This window comes from Embiotoca jacksoni, unplaced genomic scaffold (assembly GCF_022577435.1).
Source record: "Embiotoca jacksoni isolate LCO1_2020_lvr unplaced genomic scaffold, fEmbJac1.0.p SCAF_48, whole genome shotgun sequence".
NCBI classification, from domain to species: Eukaryota; Metazoa; Chordata; class Actinopteri; family Embiotocidae; genus Embiotoca; species Embiotoca jacksoni.
Window position 1 is genome coordinate 807501 of NW_027185401.1, and position 19715 is coordinate 827215.

Here is a 19715-nt window from a genome sequence, read left to right on the forward strand (position 1 = left end):
TTCCGTGTTGGGATTATGATAAAAATTCAACCTTTTCTGTTTGTTTTGGATGAGTATCTCCATCCTGCAGCATCAGCTCATGAGTTTCCACTCATTAACACCACAGGGCAGCAGTCAGCTGCTTTCACAACACGGCTCACAACGTGACCTTGTTCATCGGCATCGGTGACGTAGGGATGGTTTTTTTCACAGCTGCGGTTGATTGATTTTGTATTCCAACTTGTTGAAGTGTTTTCTGCATTAAAAAAAAAATGATGTTATTTGAGGTATTCTACTGTTTAAACGTGGTTGTAAGTGAGGAGAAAAGGGATAAAAAAAAATATTAAAAAAAGCTTCTGTGGTGGTAAAGTTTCCCCTTCATTAAAACACGTGGATATAAAATCCGATATAACGGCTTTAACGAAGTGTTATTGCTGATGTGTTAACGAGCGTAGAGTCGTTACCATCCCACAGAGTCGAGTTATTGGACGATGGGTTTGATGAGCTGTCAACCTGCTTCTGGGAAACTGGCTCCACGAGAGCACTTAAATAAGAGTGAACCGCAACCAAAACTAGAAGCTAAAAGAAGCTAAAATGCGAAGCGAAGAAAAAAAAAAATGTCAACACTTTCGTGCTGAAACAACCCGACCATTAACGGATGACGTCTGCAGCTCGACCACCGGAAACCTCAGTCCCTTTAAACTCGCACACACACACACACGCACACACACACACACACACACACACACACACACACACACACACACGCACACACGCACACACACACACACATTGCATACCACTCATGCAAAACTTTGAACTCGGAGAGAAATGCGTACGACAGCAAGCAGCCAGCAACAAATCAAACTCCGCCCTAAAAAAATTTAAAAAAAACCCCACACACTTGGCATTGAGATTATCATCATGATTTACAGAAGTGCATTCAGTGGGAGCCATTTTTTCCGCGGGGACCCCTTCTCACCCCGTAACCCCGGTGGGCGTGGGGGTGGCGTGGAGGGGGGCGGGGGGGCTCCTTAAAATAAGAGGATGCTTTCATACTGGCTGGTAATGGCCCTCCTTTTAGTCAGCCCCCCCCCCCCGTATCGCCCATCGATGGCCCGTTCGAGCCGCCGAGATGAAGGGAGGCCAAACTCACCACTCCATCTTTGACTGAGCGATTGAATGGCGCCCTTTAACTGCACACCGGCCGAGCGGAGGGCACCTCATTAGCATAAATGGTCATTTGCATACGGCTGCGGCGGTACAAAGCCGAGCGGTGTCAGGAAGCTCCTGTTTTCTATCACTGCCGTTTCCTCTCTTTCGCTCATTGTTTTGTTTGTTTGGAGGCTTCTCTCTTCTTCTTCTTCTTCTTCTTCTTCTTCATCTTTTATTACAGTTTATAACAGTTGCCTGACCAACACGGTGAATGAAATGAGCTCTTTTGCCGTCTTGGCTTTCCTTTTCTGAGTTTGATGGAGTTTCACGCTGACACGCTGTCATTTTCTTTCTGCAAAAAAAACAAAAGGTCTGCAGATCCAGAAAGCTACTTTCTGACTTCGGCCAGGACATTTTCTATTTAAGAAAGCTTCATTTTGTTCTTTATATTCAGTAGTTTTGGTAGAGAATGAAAGTAATCAATAGAAAATCAGACTGAATAACTTCGACGGAGTTAAATTGTGTCCCTGCAGAGATGAATATTCGTGGGTTTGAAAGGCTTTTTTTTGACTTCATACAGAATCATATCAAAGGATGTGACACATGAATTCAGTCTTTTGGGCTCGCAATATATAATCCCGTCTGCGCCCGACTGTCGCTCACGCCTTCGGTTTTCTTCCCCGTGAAAACAGTCCGGAAGCTCAGCTGGTATTAGTTTTGGTCCCGCCCCTCCTTTATTGTGATTGGACGGCTGTTGACGGTGACAAAAGCAGCGATAACATTTTTAAACTCTCGGTGACCGAATTGTTTTTTTTTTTTTTAAATCACCAAACGTTCATCGTAGAATAAACGCTCATTAAAACAATTTAAAAAAAATACACTTTGGTGGACACTGTAGGTTGTTGCAGCGTCGGCAGAGTGTCGGCGCATGCTGATTGGTTAAAATTAACCCGAGGTCGACGCCCAGTAGGATGGGTTCGCATCCGGCTGCACGACACAGGTCTGAATATTTTACGTAAAATTTGAGAAAATTGCTAAATTCTACCAATTTTGGACATTTAGGTCAAATTGTTACGTCTCATTTTTCTTGCACCCCCCCCCCCCCCTCCCCTCTGTGAGCCATCATCCCTTTGATATTTGTACATTTTGGTTTGAGGCTGTTTTTAATGTTGTTTTTTCCTTCAGTTCCAATGAAGGGAAAGAAAGAAGAGTTATTCTAGTTTGCTTCAGCTATAAAATAATTTGGATTCTGTCCCAGTTTTGTGAATTTTCAGGAGGATTTCCGTCAGCTCAAAGCGACAACAGCGACGTAAATCAGCATCCGCAGGCAGATAAAAACCATCTCAGACCCCAATAATAGCCCCGAGTCTCTTTTCTCAGACTTAACTTCCTCGGGGGGGGGGGCGGGGGGCATTCAGCAGGGACAAACGGGGGCGTAGTGGTTTCGCTCCCGAGGGGGTTGGGAACCCGACAGGAGTGGGGAAGAAAGGGGAAAACCAAATTCAGGATGAGCTGTCCATCCTTCAACACCACTGAGAAGGTCCAAAACTTCCTTATCTCATCATTATCAAATTTTTGGAAAGTGCAAAACCCAGGAAGAGACCTCCAACGATATGATGAAGATGCTCGTGCGGACTCCTTTTACAGTTTCTGTCATATGAAGTCGCAGCTGCACTAACTGGATGTTATTTGGACAAACAGGTTGTCACTTCTGCTTCAGAAAACATCTCTCACAAAAGAGGAATTTATCTTCTTTTGCCACAGAAACTACTTGAATCCCACATTTTGACACGTGAAACACTTTCCCGAAACCCAAAGTGAGACTTGATTTTTGCCTATTTTGTCCGACCAACAGTAAGGTGTTAACCCATGATCACATAACAAGAGATAGGCAGCAAATTCCTCACATTTGAGAAGCTAAATCCAGAGAACATTTAGTATTTTTTCCACCCGACAAACGCACAAATATATCGTTCTACCTTTAAGGCTGACTGCGTCGGGAGATTCTCCATCTCTCTGCAGATAAACATTCCTGCTTCATCCGGAGGAACTACTGAGCGCATCTGGAACCCGAAGACTTCTCTTTGTCAGAAGTCTTGTTCGCTGCCGAGCGTCCAAGCTCTGAATGTGGGAGCCGGCGGGGATTATCACTCCCCCGCTCAGTGGGGCGCTCCGCCGCTGAGGAGGGGAGGGAGTGGGGTGAGGGTGGGGGTGATCCCTGGAACAATGTTTAGCGTTCATAAGTGGACATAAGTCCAACCCGCTGGATTTAAGGACGACCCAGTTTCGCGGAGGGAGATTTTTTTTTAATTTTTTTTTTTATTTCTTGGAAACGTCAGTGAAACAAAAGGGGAAACAAAGACAGTCGTCCTGAAGGGTTTGTTGTTGTTCTCATTATGAATTTAAAAAAAACAAAAAAAAAACAGGGGGAAGTTAACGGTAAAATATCGACCCTACAGGTTGTTCGATGAAGAACGAAACTTCTTGAATCAACAACAGTCTGGACCAAAAAAAATATACAAAAACAAAACCTGGCGGTCAGACTGAACCAGGTCAACAGGTCTGTATGAAACGACTGGTTTTACTTTCCACAAAGAGAAATCATCAATAAACCTACATGCTTGACAACTAGCAACTAAGTTGCACGTCTGCAGCTCACGGACACTTTGATCATTTTGTCAATTATTTCTAATTGTTAGGTGATATAGTCACTGCCTGAAAACAGTGAAAAATGGCAACTCCAAAATCCCAAAGTAAAACAGAAAAACAGCGTATCCGCACACCTGAAAGGCCGGAAAACAAACAAGCTCTTTTTTTTTGCTTTTCAAACGACTTAAAACCGAGGAGATTAAAAAATAACACCAAATTGTACAAACTTAGCACCTTAAATCAAAACCTAAAGAACTGATGTTCCAACTTTGCATCCCAAAGACAAAAAAACAAAACAAGCCCTGTGTATTTAAGACTTGCTGAAGAAACAACAACCAAAAGGGAATTGAGCTTTTTGCTTTTCCTACCCAACAATCAGAGTCTACTTCCTCTTCATCACCGTGTCATTAACTCAACACCCCCTCGCTCCCCCTCGTTGCCTATTCAAACTCATTCATGTTTCTTGCCCTTTCCAAACTCGATTATAATAATCATCACTCACTCACATGGTGGCTTCATCTGAAGTCTCGAACGTCTCTTTCTCCTTCTGGAAATTTGACGCGTGTCATTTCAGCAGCGAAATCCTCTTTGAGTCTAATTAATGAGACGGCGAACAGCGAACGGTCGGTTCGGGGGGGGAGGACGTCCGTCCGTCCGTCCGGCGTTACGAAGTTACACAACGATAACGACACCGAGGGGAATAATACCGGTATTCACGTGGATTTGGGAACATGAGGTGGCATTTTTTTTTTTTTTTGGGGTTATGTGGAAAACTAATGAGGAAAAGATTTGATTATACAACTTCCATTATTGTGCAAATGCAGATTATCCTGCAAATTTGAGCCCTTTAAAATCGGACTATTTTCAGCAGTCAGTATATTGTTTCAGATTACTCCCAATGCGCCTCTATTTTACTAATTAACTGTCTTGCTGAGCTGGAGGGGTTGAATACATTGCGGTGTCATTCATAAACACCTTTAGACATTCAAAAAAATGCAAGCATGCAAAATTGTTTTACTTTTCCTACATTTCTGCCAAAACAAACAAAATGATCTTTGTGTCTGGAATTTTTTTTTTTTTTTTTTTTTCCAGTGAAAAGTCCGTAGACATCAACTGTCTGCAAAACACTGGAAGACCAAAACTGCCTGAGAAAAAAAAAACCTGCTCCAGGTATCATCATGTCATGTTAGCCGAACATCTCGACACCCACCGCCGGGCATTTAAAAACAAAAAAAAAAAAAAACAACACCGTGCAACAAGCGCGCACTCAAACGCACCGCTTCCCGTTTTAAAGCATGCATCGGGTCTCACCTCGCATCGTAGCTTCCCCCGCTTTGTGTCCTTTCAGCGTTTTATTTTTTTGTTTGTTTCAGATCGGAGACGAGTAACAGGAAAAACTTCCCGGAGCTGCTTTTCTATCTCTGTGTTTCTCTGTCTGTCTTCTCCAACACGCTGTCCAGCTCGGACACACACATTTACAAACACACACACACACACACACACACACACACACACACACACACACACACACACACACACACACACACACACACACACAAAAACACTCTCTCACCACAGAGTCAAACAAAGGCTTTCAAAAGAACTCCACTCCCCCTTTTTACTGTGTGGTGAGAGGGAGGGCCGTGGTTGCCATGGCGATGCATCTCCTACTGAGGCTAATTTGTGCGGACCACTTGTAGGACCTGACAGAGAAAGAGTGTGTGAGAGAGAGAGAGAGAGAGGCTGTTTACATTCAAACGTGACTTTTGTGTCCACTCACTGCAGCTCAGCGGTCTGATGAAGTGGTGCGACGCCGCATCGGATTGGCCGAGCCGGACGGGAAACCAGCCTCGATACTATGATTAACTTTACATCCAATCATATGAAGTTTGATCAACACCTTTTTCTGATATTATCGTGAGATATTTTACAAAGCAACTCTATTTTCAATAAGTTGGAACACAGTAAAACTTGAATTAACGTGTTGAATCTACCTTAATTTATAATAGGCTTCAGCCTTTTATTTGACTGATGTATGCAACTATTTTCTATTGCTATGTACGTGTATTTTGTATATAAAAGAATGTATATTTTTGGTAGAACAGTAGAATAAATTAAGTTGCGTAAAATTCCATATGCTATTTTATGCGAGATTTCATCAATACGTTTTTTTACATAACTATATTTCCAGAATCCCTGATTTTTGTGGAAAAAGAGTAAGTACTGAAGTAAACATGAGTTTGATTATGGCGACCCACAGGGCTGAGAAACGAAGCTAACGCATAAGTGCCACAAAAACTGCAGTTCCTCGAATGGCCACTGGAGGCTCCAAAACACCAGTCAATCCCCACAGATGTTCAACAAGTTGCAAGTTTACAACACAAATAAACGTGTTTACAGATTGGGACAAAAAAAACCAGTTTTCGTCTCTGTAGATAATTTCTACTTTCACGATAACTGTATGGGAACTAAACTTTTATTAAACTCACCCGTTAAAATTGTATTAAGACTTAATGTTATGCATGATTAAGGGTGGTGTATGCCGTCGATGGCATCGTATACATTTGCCATATTGGTGAAGATAGTAGTACTGAAAGAAATTATTCTTATAAACACGGTGGTTTATATCTTAACCATATCACCCTTCCTTAATGTCCTCGCCTCCTTCTCCATCTTCCAAAAAAATTTGGATGGGCAGATTTTGCCTTTTTTTTTGGCAAAGAGAACTGGAGACCATATTTCAAAATCATTCGAATACAAATAAATAAAATTGAAAGCAACCCTTCATCAGAACAATTGTCTTCCATCTCATCCAGAGACCTTTTCGCTGCATCCAGCATTGAGATTTTGCTGCGTTTTCTCCGACCGAAGCTCATAAAACGAGGCTTTTATCTCTATTATGCAAATTATTCAAACCCCCAAGGTTTAATTGACCTGTTATGTTATTAAAACGCAGAAGAAAAAAAAAACATTGCCTGAAATGTAAAACTGTCTGATGTGTTGCATGCTAAGATTAGCATACCCCCCACCCCCACTCTGGTTTATGTGAACCCTACAATGTGCCTTTATAACCCGGTGTTGAAGAAACGCGCTCACAAAGCAGCGACTGATCGCAGCTGACAGATTTCACACAAACAGGATAAACACTGATTCATCTGAGCATGTCATAGATTATAAATCAGACTGTTTACTGACAGTAAGAAGAGAGATGTGTCCCAGAGATGCAAAAAAAACAACCACACAATGTGCCGTCAATACGAGTCCAGTCCAGATAACAAGAACAAAAATCAATAGACTCTGATCAGTCTCCATAATCTGCTTATTACTGTCAAAACACACACACACACACACACACACACACACACACACACACACACACACACACACACACACACACACACACACACACACACACACACTATAATGCTGCCTGCAGGAAGATGGGGTTGCCTTGGCGATGTGTTTGACGAGCGTAGAGATGATGATGGTGACAGCTTCGGGAGAAAAGGAAAATGTGTGTCGAAGCGGACGTCTTGTCTGTTCGTCATCCTGCCGTCCAAAACAAACCCCTTCAACTAGCTTGGAAGCACGTGCACACACACACACACACACACACACACACACACACACATACACACACACACACACACACACACACACACAGTTTGGGTGTTGCAAGGTATAGAGACAGAGGATTAATGATGGGAAAATGATGATTAATCTGAGGTATTATCATTACTGGTGTTTTTTCCTATGGGGACTTTTTTGGGGGCCGATCAGGGATCATAGCGTCTGTTTTATTTATCGTGTACCATTATTTATTTATTCAGCTATTGTTAATGGCTCTAGAGACAGAACTTAAACCTCTGCTTGATGAAAAGGGAACAGATTATTCAGAGAGAGAGAGAGAGAGGGTGGATAGATCATTTATATAAAAAGCTACAGGATGCAAACACGTTGTGACATCTTCCAGCCCGACTGCTGCAACGTTCAGAGCCGACAGTCCACGCTGTTACACGTGATGTCGATGGTATTGATATTTCCATACTCACCATCTGCAGGAGTCCCGTGACCCTGCAGGCTTTTTTTTTTTTTAACATTTTTATAACACTGTTAAAATCTCTGCAGTCAAAAACAATAGTCGGCAGTTAGCTGGTTATTAAAGTTCCCGAAATATTCTCATATTTACTTTATGAAAATGTCCAAAAATAAGAAAGAAGATTTAAATGTTGGAACTGACAGACCAGTCCAATTGTTTTGGAAGGTTTGATAATAATATTGATGTTCACACACACACACACACACACACACACACACACACACACACACACACACAGCATCCTCATCCTTCCACCTTCCTCCCCCTGACATGTGCTCGGGAGTCAAACAGGCAGATGACCCCTGGTTCTTCCCTGGGGGGATGCCCCCCCCCCTCCCTCTCTACCCCCCCCCCCCCCCCCCTCACTACATTAAACTCCACTCAGAAGTCATCATCCGGTCGTGTTTAACATTCGATCGGAAGAGAATTAAGAGTCCAGACGTGACGCGTTTCGCCTCGTAAAAACGCGTCCAGCTGGTCTCCCAGAGGACAGACGAAGATGTTTCCTATGTCTGCGTCTACAAATCTGTTGGTCCATATATCATCAACATAAGTTCAGAAAGAGGTTTAAGCTTTAGCATCGTCCGTGCGAATTTAAAATCCAGTTATTCATCATTTGGCGTATTTTGTTTTGGTAAATTCTTTTTCTTTTGAGTTCGATGGTGTCAAATTTCTTCAAGCTCTGTGACTAAAAAAAAATATTTTTCATCTTACGAAGCTGCTGCTGCTGCTGATCTTCCTAAGAGAACATAATCATTTAATAATAGTTTTTTTTTCATGTTTTGTTCCCACGAATCATCGCTTTGCCGTCTAACGTTGTAAATTGCTTTCTCATGTTTCTAATGATGAAGTCAGTTCTTTAATGTCCCGAGACAAACTTCATTAGGAAACACTGCAAGACATTCAAAGACCACATTAAACACGTTTTATGGAGAAAATAAGTGTTTTACATGGTCAGAATCTCCTATTTATGATTTTCAGCTGCAATCTCGTTGCTTTATTTGTGAATTTATACATATAGGATGTACATACGTGCTCTTAAAATGGTGAGATTTTTCAATGTGATGTCATTTTAACTATCCAATCTCTTTTAAAATGAATATTTCTCAATGGACTTCGTGGTGAAAAAAAAAGAGACCTGAAGTGGCTTTCGATTGCCTGAAATAAACAGAGTATGAAATGTACAAAACTGTAATTAAAACAAGGTTGATTGTTTGGAGGGAAATTTGGTAAAAAGTATTTAAAAAGTTGTATCTACTAGCAGAAAAAAATGAAAATGCATGTAAACTTCTATATGGAAGAAACGCTCTCACATACACTGCTGATCTACAATGAACAGATATCCCCCCCCCCCCCCCCACACACACACAGTGACAAACAGAGGGGCCCTCTGTGTCTCCAAAAAACAGAAACCCCACAAACAGAGAGACTCTCGGACACTGAACTCCTCCCAGTGACGGTCCAGATGTGTAACATCTGCGTCACAAACCTCCGAGTGTGCACGTCTGACTCCGTCACGGCTGCCCAGACGAAAAATGAGTGGCGTCACTGCACAGGGTGGTTTGGACAAAATAACAGGAACACCCGACAATCTAACAGGCCGGCCGTAAATCTCAGAATTAATCGGATTCATTCAAAACAACTGATACTGTCTGGAAAATGTTTATACGCAGGTAGCCTGGGGACTTTTCAGTTTTAAAGCTTTCAATCTACAGATGAACACATGACCTGAAGGGATGTGATGTCAACATCTTTGTTGTTGTTGTTGTTGTTGTTATAAACCAGAAACAAAACGTAGTCAGACTCACCGAGAGTTTTACCTGTGTGGCTCTTTCTAGGAAAACTGAGTCACAAAAACGGATGCCTTCTTTTGTTAAACTAAAATCTATTTTCAGTCAGACTTATTCAGCCTACGGGAATCCTAAGAAGGTTAATAACCCGTCTTCTATATTTATACTTCATATCACTCCATAAATACAAATAATGTTGTAAATGCAGATTATCATCGGTCAGTAGGGAGCCACAGTGGCGATGGTGAATCCCATCACTTTTTCCTGGATATCACTTGTGTACATTAGCCATGCATTCTCTACTACTCCAGCCCGTTGCTAGGGAACCCGGGGTTAAAGGTCACCACAAGGGCCAGACCCTTAGGGGGAGGATTGTTTGATTATTAAATGACAAGAGATTCATTCACGCTCACACACACACACACACACACACACACACACACACACACACACACACACACACACACTGTGCCTTTAGCAAACAATAGCAGGTCAGGATGTCGGAGCAGTGTGTGTGTGTGTGTGTGTGTGTGTGTGTGTGTGTGTGTGTGTGTGTGTGTTGATGAACACGTATATCAGCACTCACCTTGTGCGTGTTTGGTTTGATGCATCGGATAAAATACGGGTTGGAGGTGCTGAGTGTGGCCATCAGGGAGTGCAAAGAGTCCTGCAAAATTAATTAACGAATTCATTAAATTAAATTCTACTGCAGCTTTTACAACTGTGACATATGCTAATATTTATACTACCTCTATTTATAAAATTTCCCCGCTGTCGTTTTAATTAAGTCTAAGTCTACTAGCATGATGTAGCATCGTCTGCTACTTTTTTCCTTGCAAACATACTACTACTCCTGCTGCTACGTTTTTATTACAACAACACACTGCGACTAAAACTACTTCTACGACTACAATATCTGATATACTTTCTAGTATTCCTACTGCAACTGCTGTGGCTAACTGCTACAACAATCACTATCACCACGACAACTACCACTGTTACAGTTACCGCTACAGCGTCAACAAACAAGTGGGTCCCAGAGTTGCTACTACAATAACAACAACCACAACAACTCTGGTTTCTATGACAACTACAAACAAACACTATTTCAACTGGTGCCTGCAGGTCAACAGGTCAATACAGGTCCTACCAGGTCGCTACAGGTCAATACAGGTCCTACCAGGTCCCTACAGGTCAACAGGTCCTACCAGGTCGCTACAGGTCAACAGGTCCTTGCAGGTCCTTACAGGTCAATACAGGTCCTACCAGGTCCGTTTCTACCACTACTATGAATGTCACTGCTTCTTTTACAGCAATTTTCTAACACTAGCGCTGCCACTACGTCTTTAATTTCTCCTCATAAAACTCAGCGCGGTTTGTTCGTGACTTGCCTTAAACTGGGAGCTGACGGTGGGCCGCCTGTGCTTGAAGCTGGTCTTCAGAGTGTCCTGTTTGTTGCGGCTCAATACGTGCTCGAACAGATCGTAGACAAAGTCCAACCTGACAAAACACAAAGGGAACGGTTAGGATTGAGCGGGAAGTGGAAATTTGCAGTGTGAAGTATGAAGGGCGTTAAGTGGCAAACGAACATGGATTCAGCTTCATAATTTAATAGTAATTAGTGTGTTATCGATAATGCAACATATTAATCGTGTGGATAAACTTGATTCTTAAATTTGTTTGGGCGCTGAAACAATGTGAGCTGCTTATGCACCTCTAGATTAAAACATTTTTTTGTTATCCTGCAAATGTTCAACACAGTTTTTTGTTTGTTTTTATTCACCTATTTCATTAAGCTATTTCTTTTTACCTTTCCAATGATCGCTGCCGTTTAATAAAAAAAAAAAAAACTTCAAATTCTATAAAAGTGTGAAACGTTAGAAAGTACGCAGCGGTTTTCCGTCGCCACGGGCCCACCTGCTCTCTCTCAGCATGTTGAGGATGTCGTCTCTGAAAGTGTCTCGGTTCTTCTCCAGCATGCCCCTCACATCGTACACCACCTGCAGGCAGCGTCACAGAGTTTTCACGGGAACAAAAGAAAAAGCACCGAAACGTCTCTGCAATTTAAAAAAAGAAAAAAGAAAGAAAAGACACTTACCTCTCCTGCATAGTGCTTGACTCCGAAGTAGTGAACGGCAACACGTGGCTTCACATAAAAAGGGTTTTTCTGTAGCAAAAGAAGGAAAACAGTTTATTTATTTATATTTTCAAATAAGCTTAAAAAAAAATAAATAAATAAAAAAAAATCTGTCGGACAAGACTGGAGTCTGTCGAGATGCTCCAGCTGTCATAAAAGTTTGTCGGAGACGTACCGAGTGCTGGCTGTGGAGTTTCTCCAGTAAGGTGTCATCGGTGGCTTTGGGGAAGTGACTCTCCTCATTCATCAGTGCCAGGAGACCCAGTTTCTATGGTAACACACAGAATATCTCCTTCACTACTGTCATCATCATCATCATCGTTAGTGTTCTTATCCTCGCCATCATATCATTTTACAGATACTTGTCTGTTCTGATCTCTGTTGTTTTTCTTTCAATCGTACAACGAATACATTTTAACGTCTTGTTTCCTGACGCTGTAAAAATATGGGACATTATCCGAGAGGGTGAGCTTCAATGTCGTTATTGGCACGTTACCGCCGAATTAAAATATGTAATCAAAATGTTTTCATATTGTGGGGGCAATTTGCTCCTTAAAATATATCACTTTTTGATAGCGCGATCTCTGTTTCCATGGCAACATATGGGTCATCTCTAAAAACTGGAAAACAATCAGTCACGTCAGTAGACTATAATGTAACGTATGCAATGTTTACCACTCCAGGAAGTAGGCCGACCCTTAGCAACGACCCTAGCAACAGAGACGAGATCTAGTCCGTTTTAACTGCTTTCTAGAGATCTGTTTCTCAAACTGAATAAATACAGAACATACAAACACTAAACTGCTCAGCTAGCTCAGTCTTGTAGTGACTAAGAAAAAAAGATATCGATGGAGTCGTGTATTTTTAAGATTTTAGCACCGTGTCGTGTGTTAAAACCAAAGCGGTCCAGCTAGCCGCCGCTAGGATTGTAAGTGCGCGACACTGTGGTGTTACGGTACGGGTGCTCGGAGGAACGAGTAAAGACCAAGATACCCGATTTCACCAAATGGGACATTTAATAGACCTATAAAAAGTAAAAACTACATTATATTGCATATTATATGAAATTCTATTCTAATTATATATTCCCATTGAGAAGGCGGAGTGATATTTCCAGTGATGAGCAGGGTGTGTTGTCATTGTGGTTTGTTCCAAATGTACAGTTGACCAATCAGATCGCTCGGTCGGAACTACTTGTTGTATTATTGTGTATCCGGTAAATATTCTATTAAACTATTAACTAATTATTATGACAAAAAAGCGCTAACTCTGAAAGTCATATCTCCATTTAAAGTTCAACAAAAATCGAGTCAATCATCGTCATCTTACAATTTTAACTATCTTTACCTGCAACAGGACTTGGTTGGAAATTTGGGGGTTTTGCAAAGTATCAGAGACACACTCTTCATCACTGACAGCAACATCCGAACTCCTCCTGACAGTTCTCGGAAGAAAGAGGAAAGTATTTTGAATTTCGCCGACGTACCTTTTCAATCAAATCCAGACACTCTCCGTTGTCCATCCAGTTGATGTCGACCCAAACCAGGCCCTCTCTGCAAGACGAAAAAAAACCAACATAACAAGTAAATTAATACAAATCTTCAAAGAGCAGAAGGTATCCAAGTATCGGCATGTTTTCTGTGCTGTATGAGCAAAGCTAATTATTATTTTTTTGGGGGGAGATAATGATAAACTAATAACACTCTGCATGACCTGAAAGTGAAAACATCCAAAAACAAAACGACGCATCCCGAGTTACAAACAAACCTCCGACCTACTTGTTGTATTCAAGTTGCTCCAGGGAGAAAATGTGCTTGTTAAAATACTCCTGAAGCTTCTCGTTTGCATAATTGATGTTGAACTGCTCAAAGCGGTTGACCTGCGGGGGGGAAACAGTGAGACGTGAGCACCAGAAAAAAATACAGACGGAGAGCTAACGAAGCGGACTGATTTCTTGATTAACAATTAAAACTATGATCAAAATTACTTGAAAGAGGGCAAAGTGAAAGGTCGTACTATTGGGTATATTCGAGTGGGCAGTTAAAATGAATAAACTTTAGTCATCGCTGAGAGAATTTTAAATTCCAGTTTCATAGCCTAGAGTTTTTTCCCCTCAATAATCGGCTTATTCTGCTTTAACTCCAGATATCGCTTTGTTAGCTCGAGCGTGTGTTAGCAGCGCTAATAGCGATTTTCCTCTCGAGGTTTAAAGTCACCTCGAAGTTCTCAAATCCGAAGATGTCCAGGATGCTGATGGACTTGAAGTCTTCTCGGCCCCTGATGCGGTTGTTGAGTTTGCGGATGATCCAGTTGAAACACTGAGAATAAAGTGCCATGGCCATGGAGTCCCGGGAGTCCACCGCCTGCAGGGGGGAAATGATATTAGTGAAAAAGGTAAAAACACACACAATTTCTTTAGTCGATGGTGAAAATATTTCTAAGAAAAAAAATCAGAAAGAACAACAACGGCAAAATCTTAAATATTCCCAATATATTCAGTTCAGTTCAGTTTTCATGCATTTATCCACTATTATGGCTTTTCATGCCTTTGATTGCTTTGAATTATTAGTTTTGTGTTTTTTTTTCTGATAATGTCACTTGTCAAAATATTGAATATAAAATTACAATTAAAGCCACAAGAATTAGTCATTTGTCATAAAAACAGATTTTGATAATTGGTGGTTAATGTCTTTTTTTTTTCTAAGTATAAGTGATGGTTTCAGCTTTTAAAAAGCAACAAATTAAATATTTCTGGGTTTTAATAGACAAAAAAACCCCTCTTTGAATGACATTAATTTGGGCTTTGAAGTATTACGGGGGCATTTTATTTGAGCATTATAAGTAAAAAAAAAATTGTAGATTATTCCATAATGAATATTATTGTTGTTGTTAGTTGTGGTCCTACTTAAAAGGTTGTTTTCAATTATTATTTTTTTTGGAGGGTTCTGCCTTTTTTGGCCCCCCCCTGCAGGTTTTTTAGGGGGGCTCCATCATCACAAAGCAACAAAAACAACTGGAGAATTGTCGGAAAGCTCCAACAGTGTTTTGGGTTTGTTTTTCTCTGCCGACGCTGAACACAGCGTGAACTTTCTTCGTGCTAAAATTAGACTAATTTTTCGCTGAAGATGTTTTGTTAAAAGGCGACTCGGAGGGTGTGACGATGCGGGCATTTACCAGGCAGGCAAAAGATCTTAGCAAGATGCATTATGGGAGGTGTTGGATCGAGTGTTTTTTGGAGTTTTAACACACACACACTCGGGGCTGAAAGTCAGAACATCTTCACATCTGCAGCTAAAATCAGGATCTTTCTTTTTTAATCGGTCTCTTGTGATTCCCCAAACTTTATGGATAACACTAGTATAATAATAATAATAATAATAATAATAATACTAAATCTCTCAAACACTCATTTAAGGAACTAAATGCAATTATTAAGTATTTAGGGCTTCCTAATTTTAACTTTAAAATGTGACATACGATAATATAGAATTGACGGAGAAGAAAAATGTTTAGAAAAATGTAAAAAAAATAAAAGAAAAACAATGCATAAATACACAGCTATATACACAAATAAATAAATACACTTTGACCTATACAGTGAAATGTAAAGTAAAACAGATCATTATTGCACACAGGTGATGAAGAATAGTGTTAAATTCAAAATAAATTTCAGTGTTGAGCTATTTATAACATCACATGGCCTTATAGCGCCACACATGTTCGAATAGCTCAGGCTGTGCTGCTGCATGTTTAGATATTTTAACAAACTGAATTTGTAGAATTTTTCATGCAGTAAATGATCCAAGTTACCTATCCACCGATACATATACAGTATATATTGTAGATAACACAGTAAAAGTGCCGACCTGTTCAACAGTCAGCGGCGTGCAGATCTCCTCGCCCCTGAGGATCATGGACCGGTGGGTCAAAACCTCGGCCAGCTGATCCGAGTTCAGTCCCAGGAGTTCGGACGTCCGGCTGAGAGCTGCGGACGTCAAGAAACACACGAACGTCATCGTCAAAAGGTCTTCACAGACAATATATATATATATATAATATACGACCTAATCTCCTCCCTTTTAGTGTATTTTTCTAGTTTGAAGACTGAAAAAAAAAATACTGGACTTCAAAACTTTGCAAAAAGAGCGCAAAGAACATTTTATAAATATATTCGAAATTTCAAACTGAAAAAAACATTGCTTGCTGCAGTTCTGTATATAAAAAAGCACAAAAAGTTGGATTTTCTGTAATTTATTATTTACAAAGAATATTTTTTAGATCTAATAAAAAGAAAAAAGTAAAAAAGAAGAAAAATAAAATAGCTTATGCAGTTTTGCGTATAAAAGAGAACAAAAATGACGTGTAATTTTGTGGCTACTAACAATCTCCCGCTACGTTGACACTTCATGATGTTTCACTGCAGAAAGTGAACAACATTATTATTATTTCTTTTAAATACTCTCACCTGATTTGGACGAGACTTGCGCCCCTCCGGCCGTCATGAACTCGATGTTTCCCGTGTGGAGGATCCCGGCCAGGAGGCGCAAGATGTCACTGATGTTCTCCTCTGTGAACTGCATCGTCCGCATGGCGTTCTGGGAAGAAGGAAGGAAAAAAACGCACAAAGAAGAAGTCCATCAAAGACCCGCAAGCGGCTGATTCGTCTTTGGTGAGGTTGTTTTTGGACTCATTTGGAGTTACAAGTTTGTTGGTTCATTTTTGGCAGCAGTCGTTTCTGAATTCAGTCTCACCGGGATCAGAGGTCTTTTCACTCCAATTTATGGACACGGACGAATGCGTGCAGACGTTTTAAATACTTGTAAAGTTATGTGGGAAATGGAACAAATATGTGCAGTGAGTGTGCAGAATATTTTAAACTCGAACAAATCCGATGTTTTTGGAGTAGAACGCATAAAATGTTAAGAATTCAGCATAATAAAGGTCATTTAAAGACGGTTTTTTTCCACACACACACAAAACGGTTATTTACCGTCGTGACAAGAACATCGCTGACCACCCTTAAATATCAAATGTTGAATATAAGCCATTAATCATAGTGTTATGATGTTGAAATGAGATCAAATAAAGGTTTGTAAAAACCAGGCAGAAATAGTTACAAGACGAATGCTTTTAGACTTTTTTAAAAAAAAATTCCCTCCAATAAACGATGAATCAAAAAGAAAATAATTGTGCGTTTTAGCTTTAAATGTGATGTATTCTTTGTTTGGTTTTTCAGAGACATGGTCGGGCGTCCTTTCGTACCAGAACGTCCTGAAAAGTGCCGCTGTCGTTGATTGACTTGTCGGCGAGGCAGCTGGACTGTCTCAGGTAGTGATAGCTGTCGGGATGGGTCAACCCAAAGGCCTCTTTAAGACACAGAAAAACACACATTATTACATTATTACATTTCCTGCTCTTTTCTGAACCCCTTGAACGATAAAACTTTTCTGCTCCAGATATCGTGATGCAAAAAAACATAAAAAAATAAAAACTCAAACAGGGTTTGGAGTTACGATTTCCATAATATATGATGTTTTTTTGTTTTTTTTCCATTTACCTCTCTGCTGGTTGTTGGTTCCTGCCAATATGGCGTAGAAAATGTGGTAGTTTCTCTCGTCTGGGTTCTGCCTCACCACTCGGTTCTGCAGAAGAAGAGAGAGGATCAGTCACTGTGTTCGCATCAGCACAAACACGAACGTAGACACTCAGATTTGGAGCATTAAAAACGCTAATCTTGCGATGGCTTGTTGGAGGTTTTGATCCTTTACAGAAAAAAAACAGCAGCTGTGGTCAGTTTGAATGAGTTATTGAGTTCAAATTCATCCCAAAGATGTCGTGTTTTTCCAAAAAAGTTCTAAAAAGCTTCAGAGAAACTTCTAAATTGACTTTTTCAGCATAAATTTGCTCAATTATGAATGTTTTTAACCCTTCCCCCCCCCCCCACAATGACAAGGTTTTTTTTGCTACTGGTGAAAACAAAAACCCTTCACCACCTTTCAAGCCAACACGATGTTAGAGTTTAATATAACTGGAGGTTTGGTAGGAGGAAGAGACGCTCACCTTTTCTAAGAGGTCTGTGGTCAGAAAAAGTGTCAGTCAAGGAAAAAACAAAAAGGTCAGGGAGGCTTGAATGACTTCATACAATGACAACAAAATAATAAAAAAAAATGTCTACGGACAAACGAGAACCACTCAACCAACTGAAAAAACAATATAAAAAGAGCTTTCACAGCTAGGTAGCCTCTACGCGGCTCCAGCTAAATAAGCGGGCTCGCTAAATCGACAGAAATACGATGATAATTTTCGCTTATGTAAGCAAATAAATAAAAGTTGGGAAATGGCTTCAAAAATACATTAAAAAAAAACAGCCAAAAATTCAGGGCAAAACAATGTGGTAAATATTACTCATCCGCACTCGGATCCTCCTGCTGCTAACGAAGGATTTGTGCATCTCATAAGAAACGTATAACCCTTTAAAAGCGCCTCCTTCCTGCATGTAAGTCTTCGGTTCGGAAGTAAGCAGGTAAAGAACACCGAGCGGGGGTTAAAAAAAAAGAGGATACAGTCAACGATTCTTCCTCCCTGGATGTTGCCCTTCTGGCTGAAATGCAGCTGGACGAACTTCCCGAAGCGGCTGGAGTTGTTGTTGTAGACGGTCTTGGCGTTTCCGAAGGCCTCCATGATGGGACTGTGGAGCGACGAAGGGAGCGTTATTATCATCATCATCATCATGAGTCTAACAGGTACCATTTTAAAAAAACAACTAAAAAATACAATGGATAATCAACCTGCTCTCCAGCAGCGCCTCCTCGACATGATAAGTCCTGTCTCGGGACGACACCTCCTGCGAGTGCTGGCTCATGGCCGACAGGAACTTCAGGATCAGCTTGGTGCTCTCTGTTTTACCGGCGCCGCTCTCTCCGCTGAGGGACAGAGCAGAAAAAGAGGCAACGGTGAGACGGATGGAAGTCCGATCCACCGAGATGACCTCAGACGAGGCAAGCTGTTGTTTCTTTGACCTCTGACCTCAAATTCAAAGTCAAAAGTAAAATTTCGTAAACAACAACAAACATTTAAGTCGCAGTCGTGCTACTAAAAAGAACAGCGTCACGGTTTAGTAGTAACTCTACTTGTTTCACACTAGAAATCGCAGTATAATTAGCGGTCATATCAGCAGAGTCAATGTAATTTCTACACGTTTTAAAATATTTATCAAGATCTCTGCAATAAATGAAGCTAAAAGAAAATTTTAATTAAAAGTGTTTTTTTTTAATGTGTCAAGAAATGATTCATATTTTAGTTCTGGCTTTCATCTCGACAGTGATGATCTGTCCAAAACTCAGATCTTTATATCGTGTCATCTGGTTTCTGACAAACCTGAACGAGTTCATTAATATGAATAAACGCCTGCAGCAGGTTTACACACACATTTATCAATTGGCCTCAGATGTGAATTAGGTGTCAAGATTGTCAGGTTTTTTTTTTTTTTTTTTTTTTTTTTCCAGCACCTTGCAGGTTTGATGTTGTCATGGGAGATTTTTTTCAGGGTGAATGTTACCAGATCTCAGCCACTAGATGGCGCGCTGGACTAATGCTAATTGGCTGAGTCGCTCACTGAGGCGTCTACAGACCTTTTTCAAACAACACAGGAGAATTAATATGATGGGAAAGTGTCCAGAGAATTTTAATTTGAAAAAGAAGAATGAGGAATCTGTAGATAAAGTAGTTAAAAGCAGCTGCAACATTGAAGTGATGTACACATTAATGAATCAATAATTATAATCCACTAATGTCATATATGTGATTTTTAAATTCTGCATCACGAGTACTTTTACTTATTTAAGCAGAATTTTGAATGCAGGACTTCTACTTTAAACTAAATATTTTTACAGTGTACTATTTCTAC

At 40.5% G+C, this 19715-nt stretch overlaps 1 protein-coding gene across 1 annotated transcript in view; it reads right to left on the reverse strand.

Annotated features, from left to right (window-relative positions):
* myo10 (myosin X) overlaps positions 1-19715 on the reverse strand; it is a 99794-nt gene that overhangs the window by 17989 nt on the left and 62090 nt on the right. The window contains 15 exon segments of the mRNA XM_069170012.1: positions 10259-10339; positions 11064-11172; positions 11590-11672; positions 11771-11839; positions 11985-12077; positions 13296-13362; positions 13588-13688; positions 14026-14172; positions 15676-15794; positions 16275-16404; positions 17072-17175; positions 17367-17451; positions 17870-17883; positions 18373-18497; positions 18598-18732. Coding sequence (XP_069026113.1) covers positions 10259-10339; positions 11064-11172; positions 11590-11672; positions 11771-11839; positions 11985-12077; positions 13296-13362; positions 13588-13688; positions 14026-14172; positions 15676-15794; positions 16275-16404; positions 17072-17175; positions 17367-17451; positions 17870-17883; positions 18373-18497; positions 18598-18732 — 1462 coding nt within the window.